At 37.0% G+C, this 12,705-nt stretch overlaps 2 protein-coding genes across 2 annotated transcripts; both read left to right on the forward strand.

The window, feature by feature from the left end:
- Positions 1-1,293: 1,293 nt before the first annotated feature.
- LOC113093745 (duodenase-1-like) lies at positions 1,294-3,046 on the forward strand. Its single transcript, XM_026259296.1, has 5 exons — positions 1,294-1,916; positions 1,998-2,142; positions 2,252-2,390; positions 2,489-2,740; positions 2,819-3,046. The coding sequence occupies exons 1-5, from the start codon at positions 1,856-1,858 to the stop codon at positions 2,975-2,977; spliced, it is 756 nt and encodes a 251-aa protein (XP_026115081.1). The 5' UTR covers positions 1,294-1,855; the 3' UTR covers positions 2,978-3,046.
- A 7,365-nt stretch (positions 3,047-10,411) lies between these two features.
- Positions 10,412-11,668, forward strand: LOC113093747 (duodenase-1-like). The gene is made up of 5 exons (XM_026259298.1): positions 10,412-10,499; positions 10,582-10,732; positions 10,831-10,969; positions 11,107-11,361; positions 11,462-11,668. Exons 1-5 carry the CDS (start codon positions 10,439-10,441, stop codon positions 11,618-11,620), a joined length of 765 nt encoding a protein of 254 aa, XP_026115083.1. The 5' UTR covers positions 10,412-10,438; the 3' UTR covers positions 11,621-11,668.
- The last annotated feature ends 1,037 nt before the right edge of the window (positions 11,669-12,705 follow it).

Below are 12,705 nucleotides of genomic sequence, written 5' to 3' on the forward strand. Positions count from 1 at the left end.
TGATTGTGGTAACCAGGGCCGCTGCTGGCCAAATGTGTGCCCTAAGCAGGATTGTATTGTTGTGCCCCCCTTCCTCAAATATGATGATGGGGAAAAAAAACACCTAGTATAGGGGTGAAAATAGAACTTTAATAAAATAAAAAAGTAAATGAATAAATTGTATTATTTACAAATTACAATTGTAGCTCTCGACATTTACCTATGGCTGTAACTTTATTATGACTCTAATTTATTTATAGTCTCAGGCCTAAGGAAATCATGCAAAAGGAAATTAAGCAGTTTTAAAACCATGGTTTATTTTTGTAAGGGTTGTGATATGCACATTTTTTGTTGAAGAAATTATAAAGGCTGTGTCATCTATAGCAACAACAACATCAAAAAATGATTAAGGATGATTTGTGGTGTTATTGTTAAAACCATGGGTAATTTTGTAAGGGAACCTAAAAAAAAAAAAAAAAAAAAAAAAAACTTTCACAGGAATGTGCCTGAAAGTGATAAACGGACCTTGTTTTTACCTAAATGATTTAGAATTTATTTTAATATATATTAAAAATGTATGAGGTGTGCATTGTAGCTGACACCTAAATGAACACATTACAGTTGTTTTTATGACTGCACGTCTTTCTCCTCAAGTGCTATTGAGCTTCAAATTTGCGTTTGAGCCCATGTGAAAAAAGTTGCATAATTTACATATGATTTAAAGTTTATTTTAATAAATATCAAACATTCAATTCAATTGTGCATTATAGCTGTCACCTAGATGAACAATTACAGTTGTTTTTATGACTGTAAGTCATTCTCCTCAAATGCTGCTGACGTTAGAAAAGTGTATACTAATATCACATGTAACTTTAGAGACGGTCCCTAAATTTGAGACTTTCGAACGTCCAACGTCAATCCAACTTTATGCCTGTTTTTTTGTTTGTTTTTTTGACTATCTTTAGTTTTCTTTTCTCTGCGCCGGATTGCTGATGTCATTTACCCGGGCATAGATGTTCATCCATCAATTATGAACATTCAGCCGAAAACATGAGGTGCGAGCGGTCGCGAGCGCGGATGGGAGAATGGCGGGGATGTTGCCCCCTCTGGGAGTTGGTGCCCTCTGCTTGTAGGGAGCGACGGCACTGATGATGACCATTACCTCTCCGCTCCTGCTGGCCTCTCTAATGCCACACCTGACCTTCACTGCTATAACATTGTGTCACGGCCCCTTCTCTGCATTGCAGGGTGGTTCCTCCTGCAGGCAGAGGTAGGTCGTTAGTGCTGCCATTATATGAAAAATAATTATGTTCACAAAATAAAGAGAATTAACAAATAACATTCTTGATTTTATGGTATTTCATAAAACACCCCAACTTTTCTGGAATTGGGGTTGTGGATTATGCTTTGGCAGAAAGCGACACGTGTCAGTCACAACTGAAGGTGCCACAACATACTGCAAAATGTTCTGCAATTTTCAGCGGCATATGCCACAATCCAAGCTCAGTCAATAGCGTAATGTTGATCACAACATCATTAATTTCCACTTGTTACAAAAAGAAAATTTGGGGCCTATTTGTAAAGGTTAAAAAACGTGCTGTTTCAATATAACTACAAGACAAATAAATAAAAAAATCAATTTCAATATTCTGACATCCAGAGCAACACACATGCATGCTTACACTTACATCTTGTTAATTGTGGTTTCACAAAATAGTTGATGCTGATGAAAAGAAGTAATACAAATTATATCTTCTCACTATCAGTGTTACTTGACACTTCAAGCTGAGAAAAAAAAAAATTACAGGTCTCCACCCATCCTTATATTCATTAAGTGTTTTGGGAACAGAAGCTTATTGATTGTTTGATTGTGTTCATGATGACCATCATCTCTCTGCTCCTGCTGGTCTCTCTTCTGCCACATCTGACCTTCACTGGTGAGACTCATTGTATAACAGTATATTATACTAACTGGTATGCACTGAATAAACTGATTAATAGTTCTCTCTCTTTCTTAGCTCGTGTGAATGTGGGTATAGTGAACGGCACAGAAGCAAAACCCCACTCCAGACCTTACATGGTTTCTCTTCAGAAGTCCTCAGAACATTTGTGTGGTGGATTCCTCATTTCTGATGAGTTTGTCTTGACTGCTGCACATTGCAAGTAAGACTGCAATTTAGTATGAACTGCAATAATTATAATAATAATGAGAATAAATAAACTTCTATAATGATGCCATTGTTCATTATACTAACAATATTTTCTTACACAGTAATAAGGGGCTAAAAGCTGTGGTTGGTGCACATGACTTAAAAAATGATAAAGGGTCCGTCCGCATTGGAGTGAAGTCATACCACATTCATCCAGACTTTAACAATCAAACTTTTATGAATGACATTATGCTTTTGAGGGTAACAGTAGTTCAAATGACTGGTATTAAAACAATTACTTGTGAGATAATATATGATTCTGCCTTTCTTTTAATGATGATAATGTTACTGCATTACAGTTAGAGAAAGAAGTCGAACAAAACAAGATTGTCAATAAGATTTCCATACCAACACAAGAGGGAGACATCAAAGCTGATTCTGTCTGCAGTGTTGCCGGCTGGGGAGAACTGATATTAAATGGGGGAAAAAGCAATCTTCTTATGGAAGTCGATGTGAAGATCATGAATAACACACAATGCAAAAATAAATGGAAGGACTTCTACTCAGCCTCACAGATGATATGTGTCCACGGCCATGGAGGAAGCTGTACCGTAAGTAAAACAATATCAGTTAGAGACCATCCATAGTGAGAAGTATCACTTTAGTCATTGATATGTGTTTCTTCACAGGGGGATTCAGGAGGTCCTTTGGTTTGTGGAGACACTGCAGTCGGTGTCACTTCCTTTGGTGACCCAACAGCCTGCAACAGTCTTAAACAACCTGAAGTTTATGCAAAGATTTCAGCATATCTCCCATGGATCCACTCCATAATTGCAAATTTTAAGTGATTTTTGCAATGAAAAAGGATGAAGTCTTTCTTTGAATGTTTAATAAACTAATCATGTGTGAAGCATCAATATGTGTAAGTAGTTCTTATTATTGCACCCCCATGAAACAGTACTGCTACTGCTACTGAACAGAATTAAATTAACCAAAATGACTTTTACCATAATAATATAAAAGCCAAATAAATTCTTGATAATGATAGTTCATGATTATTAGCATGAAAACTAAAGTGAAATGTTCAAATTATCAATGTTCTTCTTCCCACATTGTGGTAACGAGTAGTGTATTTGGACACTTTATAACACTTAAAGTGATTCTGGGAGACTAGACTACAATGCTGGCTGTTCTGTTCTGACAACCAGTACGGTTACATATTTAAAGGATTTGCCACTAATGATTCAAACGTGAGTTTTGAGCAGTGAGTAGCACTTGTTGTTTGTCGTTTCTCTGATCACAAATACAGACACGGTTTTATGTTAAAGCGGTACGATGCAGTGTAACATGTAAAAAATTAATAAAAAAATCAATTTAAAAATCCTTATAATCCATAATCCTTAAATATGTCCCCATTGGATATTTTGGTCTTGTCACTCCCAGACATGACATCACAATATGATAAGGGGAGTAACATTTCCGTCACACGCCTTAGGTATTCGGCTAATCACAATGCACTGGTTAGCTGGCCAATCAGAGCACACCTCACTTTTCAGAATGATGAGCTTTGTTAAAATTGATTTGTTTCAGAATGACAGATCATAGAGGAGAAACAATAATGTATGTGACAAATAATGTTTTTTGAACCTTAAACCACATAAACACATATCATCACACCAAATACACAAAATGTTAATTTTAGCAGCATCATATGAACCCTTTAAAATTCCTTTGGTAATGGAGCAAAATGAAAAGGCACATTGTTTGTGTGTGTGTGTGTGTGTGTGTGTGTGATGTTTAAAAGTGTTCTAATTAAATCAAGAAGCAAGCACAGACATGAGTGTGTATCTTTTTCATCTCTTTTACTACTCTCCTCTTTCTCCTTTCTTCACTGCCATCTAGTGGTTACACATTGCCTCTGCAGACACAACATTTCCCCTTTTCTTTGAAGCATTTTTTTAGGGTAATGTTAGAACATCACAACATAACTTTGTTCTCTATTATAAACATCATAAGTAAGACAGAATTACAGAATTACCTTAATAAATGATTTACCTGTTTATATAAAAACAGTAGTACTGTGCTCCTGATGGCTTTGGCTTCAATTAAGAGGGTCAGGGACCTACAGGCATTTTCATTTGATTAAGTGTGCCTGGAATTCGGGCCAGCCAACTCTCACATTATCTTGAGAACCTGGCCTGGATATGTGCCCAAAGTTCCCACCACTCCTTTTATTGATCAGGTGGTGAACTTGCAAGTGCTGCCCCCAGAGGAGGCAGACCCAGTCCTGGCACTGCTCTGTCCAGTATGTGCACTCCACATCTACGTAAACAGAACTCAGTGCTTCAGGACCTCAGACCAGCTCTTTGTCTGTCATGGAATCCAGCAGAAGGGAAAGGCTGTCCCCAAGCAGAGTTTATCCCACTGGATAGCGGATGCTATTTTCCTGACTTATCAGGCTCAATACGGGGTGAGAGCTCACTTAACTAGGAGTGTAGCCTCCTCCTGGGTGCTGGCGCATGGTGCCTTGCTAACAGACATCTGTAGAGCTGCGGTCTGGGCGACACCTAACACAAGATTTGCAAGATTTTATAATCTCCATGTAGAGCCTGTGTTCTCCCAGGGACTTATCCCTTCAGAAAAATGACCTGCTCAGTGTCAATCTGCTTGCTGCGCCATTCCACTCCATGGACTGGATTCGTGCGCTATTCCCCTCAGGTGAGTTCCTCAGTTCAAACCCTGGGTTCCTCCAGCATTGTTGATGTCCAGCACTTGCATGCATCCCCTATCGGTCAGCCCCTGTGTTGGACTAGGCCCCTCCATGTGTTGTGATTTCACTTTTATATACTATGGGCCTAAAAAAAAGCCTAATTTTCTTTCAGGTGTAGTGGACAGCACATTCCAGGGCCCAGTTTATGGTGGGGCCCCTCTCTGACCACCAGGGCCATGCACAGACATGTTGAGAGGCAGTGGCTCAAACCAAAAAAGAGGGCACAAGAAGGTGGGTGCTTATTAATACAAATTATCCAGTTGTTTCAAATATACAATTAAACTTAGACTTTATTGTAAATATTTTGATAAGAGTGGGCTCTCCCTCACTCTCAGAGCCTGCTTCTGTCTCATCTTCAATGGAGGTAGGGGAGAGTGGGGTAAGTTGACCCACCCCCTGCACCTTGGCAACTGTACTCTTTTAATGTCATGTGACCATGTATTTTGGAACCATGCATAATTTCTGCCAGACTGTGAAAAGGAGAAACACATTGGGGGAATGGAAGGCACCAAGGCCGTATCCAGGGTTGAAAATTAGTGTGGTCTGGGTGGGAATTGTGCTATAATAACCCCACTCATTATATACACTAAACACTAAAAGAGACAGATATGTAGATGTTTGTGAAAGATGTTTTCACTGTTTTGTAGGACTGAGCATTGTTAAAAGATATCACATTGCACCATTACTTTAGGTTAGGGGTATATAATGTTATCGCTTGTTTAATTCAGCAATACATAGGTCTATTACTCTTATAGTTTTCATAAATGACCATTGCTATGCAGATAATAATTTAGTCTAGGGCTCTTACTACAATTTTACTACAATATGAAATAGCATAGACGGAACATTCTTGTTCTACAGATCTCTGCACTAGTGTTATATGCTACTTTTTTGATAGTGTTATTAACATATCTTACAGATAATATCATGAAGGTTTTTTTTTTTTTGCATTTGCATTTGCATTTGCTTAGCGATGTGGTATCTAACAGGATATCTGACAGCAATAGCATGTCTGTGGGCTCTTTTGATTACTATCAGTTTAAGTTCTGGCAGTGTTGCCAGATATTGCTATGAAAACTAAAAAAAAAAAATATATATATATATATATATAAAGATATTTCCACCTGTAGTCACTAATGGCTAACAAACTCTCTTTTTAGTCTGTTTTTAGGAAGGCTACAACTGGTGTTCAACATATTGTTTCAGAGATGCAAACAATTAAATATTGAAATTTAAACTTCATTTGGTTGGTTTTATGTTGTTAACGTTATCTTTAAAAAATAAATGTGACTGTCTGTAAAAGGATATTTTTAAGTAGTTTTTAATTTTATCACATGGGTTTGGAACAGATTTGGTCAGATGGTCATTTTACACACAGATGGTGCATCTTACCCACTAACTACACTTGGGTCAACTTACCCCAAACCCCGGGCAAACTGAGCTACATAAAGCTAATATATATAAAGCCACATTTCTAGATGTTTTCTTGTATAAAAATAAAATAAAAATGATACTTCGTTTGGATAGGATAGATACTTTCTTTGTACTTCTGCGTCATTTCCCCTTATCTTGGGGACCACATTAGTAAAAAGTGGCTAATCTTACCCCTCTATCCCCTATAAGTATTAGACATTTAATTTAATAGTTTACAGCATAAATCTATATTATATACTAATAAACAACTCATTTAGAACATTTATACTATATTATTAACTATTTATAGGCCTACTATTAATATGGTTTAAAAAAATATGTGTTGTAGATTACTAGTATCAAGGCAGGTGATTATAATAGGAAATATACTTAAGTACAATAATTAAAGTGTGACAAACTGCTAAGTATACTATATTATGATTTACCTGCTGGCTTGCTGGATCTTTGTATTCATGTTTGCAATGTTGAACTGCCTTTAGCCACCTCCCTTCTCTCTCTCTCTCTCTCTCTCTCTCTCTCTCTCTCTCTCTCTCTCTCTCTCTCTCTCTCTCTGTGTGTCATTTAAATATGTATTATGTTCTACAAAGTGTGCCAACAATAGCAAATTTGGTGTTATCTATATTAGATATATTTGGTTGGTAAGATGGGCACCTCAGCTGAACAGGGCAAAGGGGCAAAAAGGTTAGCTACATTTTGATTGGATCTCGGTGGACTAACATAAGCAAACTAACTGTCCAACGCCATCAGATAAAGATGCCAGGACAACAGCAAGATACAGTACCTCTTAGAGGGTAAGAAGAATACCTTGGGTACAGGAGGGACAGGACTTCCTATTGGTCATAATGCAATTTCAGCCCTTCACCCACCAACAGACTGATTCCTCAGGTTTTGAACTGTGACCGCCATAGTAATTATGTAGGACTTCTGGACATACGTAATAGCAATGGGTAAAACAAAGAGGGATCAAAGAGTTTCATCCAAATCCATTCATAAATATGTTCTCAAACTTTAAACTGATGCAAACTACGATAAACATCTTATACTTATTCAGAGAAATTAGTAATCTCAGTGACAGCGACATTTAGTGCAACATCTTATGCTAACTCATCTGTTAACCTGTTAAATGTCACCCCGTCCCGTATACGGGACGCCTACGTTGACTATACTATATTAGAATCAAATTTAATCTAATCTTGACAAACTATATATCGTTGGAAAGGTCTAAGACTCCCAAATATATATTATACCAATATTTTTTGTTAAAAATTATGTAGGAAAAGTAATAGTAATTTATGACAAGAGTGCACCCTCAGAAATCTACATTACAAAAGGAGTTTTGACCTTTGTTTAAAAATAAGACTTCCTCGTTGCCTTTTTCTCTATCACATTTTAGAAATCATCAGAAGTTATATATCACTTGAAAACATAAAATCTCAAAATTCATCCTTCAAAACCCATTTTAAAATCAGACATTGCATTACCATGTAAATGGAACATCAAAATCATGTTACAGAATGTTTTCAGACATGAAATATAAAAATTTAGGTGTGTATCATGCACATTCAAGAAAATGACTGACAGTTATCAGGTTAATGGACCAAAAGATGTATTTATGACAGTTTAATCTTTTCCCATAATGTTTGGATTTAAAGTGTTCGTAATATTGCCAAATGTATTATGGTTTTGGTTTGGTAATTGAGAAATACACTGGCAAAACTTTAGTGACACTTTTCTGAATGTGTGTTTAGACTATGCAAATAAGTTCCACAGGAGGAAAGATGGGTAGGCCACATCATGTTCACAGCCTGGGAATGGAGAACTGCCAGACTGCAATCTCCTCCTCCTGCAATTGGAAAGGGATAAAGGCACATTCCCAAAGGAAACTCTTAGTTCTGATTCTTGTCAGGGAAAATACACTAACAGAGCAAGTTCTGAGTCTCCGGCCTGCAAGGGTGAGACAATCAACCTCGGTTCTGAGTCTCTAATACATCCAGGAGACACTAACAGATCAACCTCCGGTCTGAGTTCTGTGAAGGGAAGGACTGCAACAGATCACCAATATTCTGAGCCTCGGGCTCATGAAGGAAGAGGCAATAACAGATACCAAGACCTACCTGTACGTTTTTAGCTTTGAGGCAGCAACAGATATGACCAAGTTCTGAGCCTCCAGTCTGCAAGGAAAGAGATCATCTTTGTTCAGACTTCATTCAGTCTTTGTCCAGTGAGGCAACAACACTCCTGGAGAGACAAAGCGGATCGACCAATTTCTTAGCACGCAAATATGTTTATGAACCTTTATAAAACTACTTGTACCTTCACTGCTTAAGTGATGTAAAGTTCAACATGTCACCTTCAAGTTGCAAACCTATAGGTTTCTTTCTTCTGTTGAGCGCAAATATGACTGCAGTTTGCTGAATGTTGGTAAACAAACAATTAAATGCATAATTTTCTTTCAGATATACATTTTTATTATACAGATGTAATATTTTCTTAATTCTATTTATTTTTATGTATTTTTTTCATTACCCTGTTGGGGCAAATTAATTGCTAAACTTTATTCTGCTCTATGTTCTACCACTTTAAGACTAATGGATTTATTGTGTTTTAAATTTTAAGAGATTATAATATAGATGCAGCCTTTTGGAGGGGTTTGCATCAAATGTTTGTTTTTACATTTATGCATGATATTTTTTTTTTTAAGAATAAAGATTGATCTCTTGATAGCAGTTATTTTAAGTTAGATGCCAAATGGTCTCCTCCTATTCAAATTTGACACTGAAGGGGTGAACATATTTGCCCTCTGGCAATTATAGTTGCCACACATTCAAATAAGATAGAAAAAAAATAAACAAATAAATAAATAAATATAAATAAATAAAAATAACAAAACCTGGGGAAATTAGATGCAGAACGTATTCACATATTAGCATGCGTATGCATGAAACCAGAAACACTTGGGCACAAATGGGTTAAAAAACATGCTAAGTTAAAATACTTTTTTTTTTCTTTCTGAAAAACAATACTACAGTCAGTTATTCTTCTTCGAAAATATGCATTCCAGAATGTTGATCTCTGTTTTGGTCTGTGTAACAGCCCAAAGAAGACCTGGCGAAGTACATTCAAATAGATGTAAAGATGTAGTCAACTAATGTGAATTCTAACATTTTCACAGTGTTTAAACTCACATTTCCTCCCCGCTTCCAACCCCTTTGTGTGTTTGTGAGCCTATGCTTTTCAAGACTAAAAGCTAATAAGACTAGAGAAATGCAGCAGTTCTCTGGGGGAATTTTAATGATTGGTCGGGGTGATATTCAGCCCTTCAAAAGATCCCACAGAATGATAGGTAAACTGCTCATCTATTGATCTACGATATCTGGTCCTATTCTGAGAAATGGAATGCCATTTTTCAGTTGCAAAACTATTTTATTGAAGAAATAGCATGGAAAGCGGTGATTTCTGTGAAAGAGTCTATGGGTACATGTGCGAGCACTGAGGGGAGAGCATGAGAAAGATTTAGCTTTTTATGAAAGGTAATCTCATAAAAAATTGGAATTTGTCATTTATATCCTGTTTGACATATTTATTTTGCTGAGATATGCTGCAAAAGTCTTTGAAATAAATAAAATAATACAAAAAAATCTTGAATTTTAGAAAGCTGTACAGTATAACTTTTTATAATATGAACTGATTAAGTTTACTTATTGCTCAGTGTCTATTTGTCATCATGACTCCATGGCATAAGAAGTAGGAGAGAAAAATCTGTCCTCATCAGATTGAACATCCTGCATTTAAAACAGATCTTGGCCTTTTAGGAAAGACTGTGCTTTTGTAGGATACAAACTGCAGATGTATTATGAACTGTAAATTATTAAAGAGCAAAAATTGCATGCATGCATGCATGCATGCTTAAATTTTTATCATCTTGATTATCTTTTCACTGAAGGTAGGACCAGAAGTATTAACAGGAACGATATCTTTTCATCACTGTTTTGCTCATTTTGCAAGAAAAACATGATCTACCTGTAGGTGAAACCCCATTGTCTCCGCCCACCTTCAAACTATATTTATACAGTGTTTTGTCAGTGAGAGCTCACTGATTGTGTTCATGATGACCATCATCTCTCTGCTCCTGCTGGCCTCTCTGCTGCCACACCTGACCCTCACTGGTGAGACTCATTATAAAACAGCATTAATTATGAATGGTATGTTTTGGATAAGATCACGTAAATTTATATCTCTCTCTCTCAGCTCATGTGAATGTGGGTATAGTGAACGGCAATGAAACAAAACCCCACTCCAGACCTTACATGGTTTCTATTCAATCGAATGGGATACATGTCTGTGGTGGATCCCTCATTTCTGATCACTGGGTCTTGACTGCTGCACATTGCTGGAACAGGTGAGGGGTTTTTGTCTAGTTACAATCATTTTGACTGGCATGGTAACTGCAGTGCATTGTATGATAAAACTGAGCATCATGACTTTCTCTTTCAACAGAAATGAGACTCTGACGGTTGTGGTTGGTGCTCATGACTTAAGGGAAAGTAAGAAGTCAGATCATATTGGAGTGAAGTCCTACATCCAACATCCAAGCTATAGTGTTGATATTAATTTCAATGACATCATGCTTTTGAAGGTAACAGTCTGTGATACATTTAGTTGTTCTCAACTTCACAAATGGCAGTTTAATCAACTGCAGTTCAGTCTTATAAAATATAATTAAATAAAATATGTTTGTTAATAATGAGCAATAATGGTTGTTTTGAATTACAGTTACAGGAAAAAGTCAACATTAACAACAACTATGTTAAATCGATTTCATTACCAAAGAATGGAGAACATGTTGAGGCAAACACTCTCTGTAGTGTTGCGGGCTGGGGACAACTGAAGATTAAAGGCCCAAAGAGCCATCATCTAATGGAGGCAAACGTGACTATAATGAATGAAAGTGAATGTTACAAGAGGTGGGGAAATATGTTCTCACAAACACAGATGATGTGCGCATATGGCTATGGTGGATCCTGCCGTGTACGTACAAAAGATGATTCACACACTTCTTACATGAATTTATGAACTGAGTTTCACCTGATACAATGTATGTCATTGACTATTTCTCTTTTCTTAACAGTATGATTCTGGGGGTCCTTTGGTTTGTGGACACACTGCAATTGGTGTCACAGCTTTTGGAAATCAATTACTCTGCAATTCACCTGAGAAACCTAATGTGTATCTAAAGATTTCTCCATATATTCCATGGATTAACAGCACAATTAGAAATGTGAAGTGAGTTAAGTTCTTGAATTTTTCTGCATGTCATCTTTCAATAAAATTATCACTTCGCAATCATAAAACATGAAGTGTCTTCATTGTCACACTCAATATTTCATGGGGGGGGGGGTGTCAGTGTCAGTGTCATTGATTGGATGAATGCAGCACACGATCAGTTTATATAACACTATTGTTCATCCTCATATTGCTGCTATCAAGTTTCACCTTAAACTGAACTGAACTTAGATGAGTTGATACCTACCTCTCACGTCTCAGAGTGTGCACTCAATCGCTGTAGAGCGGCACCATTATGCTACAGTTTAACTTGGTACCATTTATGTAATTAGAATCCAAACAGGGATTAATTTAGAAGTCACCAAACACTTCAATGTTTTCCCTATTTAAAGACAGTTACATAAGTAGTTACATGAGTAAGTATGGTGACACAAAATAAAACGTGGTGATTATTAAGGAGTGATGATATTTCGGCACGTGCTGCAAAGTGGGTCAAAGTGCTGCGAAGTGCTCTTCCGCCATACATTATAGTCATAATTTTTAATTCGTTTAGAAAATCGCCACGTTTTATTTTGTGTCGCCATACTTACTCATGTAACCATATTTAAATAGGGAAACATGGAAGTGTTTGGTAGCTTCTATAGTCATCCCTGTTGGGTTCCTAAGGAAAGAATGGTGCTAAGCTAAACACTAGGATAGTGGCGCCACGCACTACAGCGATTAAGTGCACATTCTTGAGATGGAAGAGGTACATATCAACTTGTCTAAGCTCAGGGAAGAATATAGTGAAATATTGAAAGACGGTTGCACATTTGATGTTTTTTTTTTTTTTTTGTCACAATTTCACATTCCGTCACCATTTCCCAGAACATCCCAGAACATATTTGTTTTTGTCCTCTCTCTCTCACTTCCTGTACTTGTGAGTAATAGACAATGGCCTCCATCTGTCACCAATGACTGGTTGTTAACTCTGATCAGAGGATAAGAGGGAACAGCAGAAATTACAGCTGCATTTTCCCCACTGAACAGTGTGACTGTGTCACTTCCTCCCCTAGAAGGGCTCATTTGTTGTTCATGAACTATACTTTG

The sequence above is a fragment of the Carassius auratus genome, unplaced genomic scaffold (genome assembly GCF_003368295.1).
Source record: "Carassius auratus strain Wakin unplaced genomic scaffold, ASM336829v1 scaf_tig00215116, whole genome shotgun sequence".
Taxonomy (NCBI): domain Eukaryota; kingdom Metazoa; phylum Chordata; class Actinopteri; order Cypriniformes; family Cyprinidae; genus Carassius; species Carassius auratus.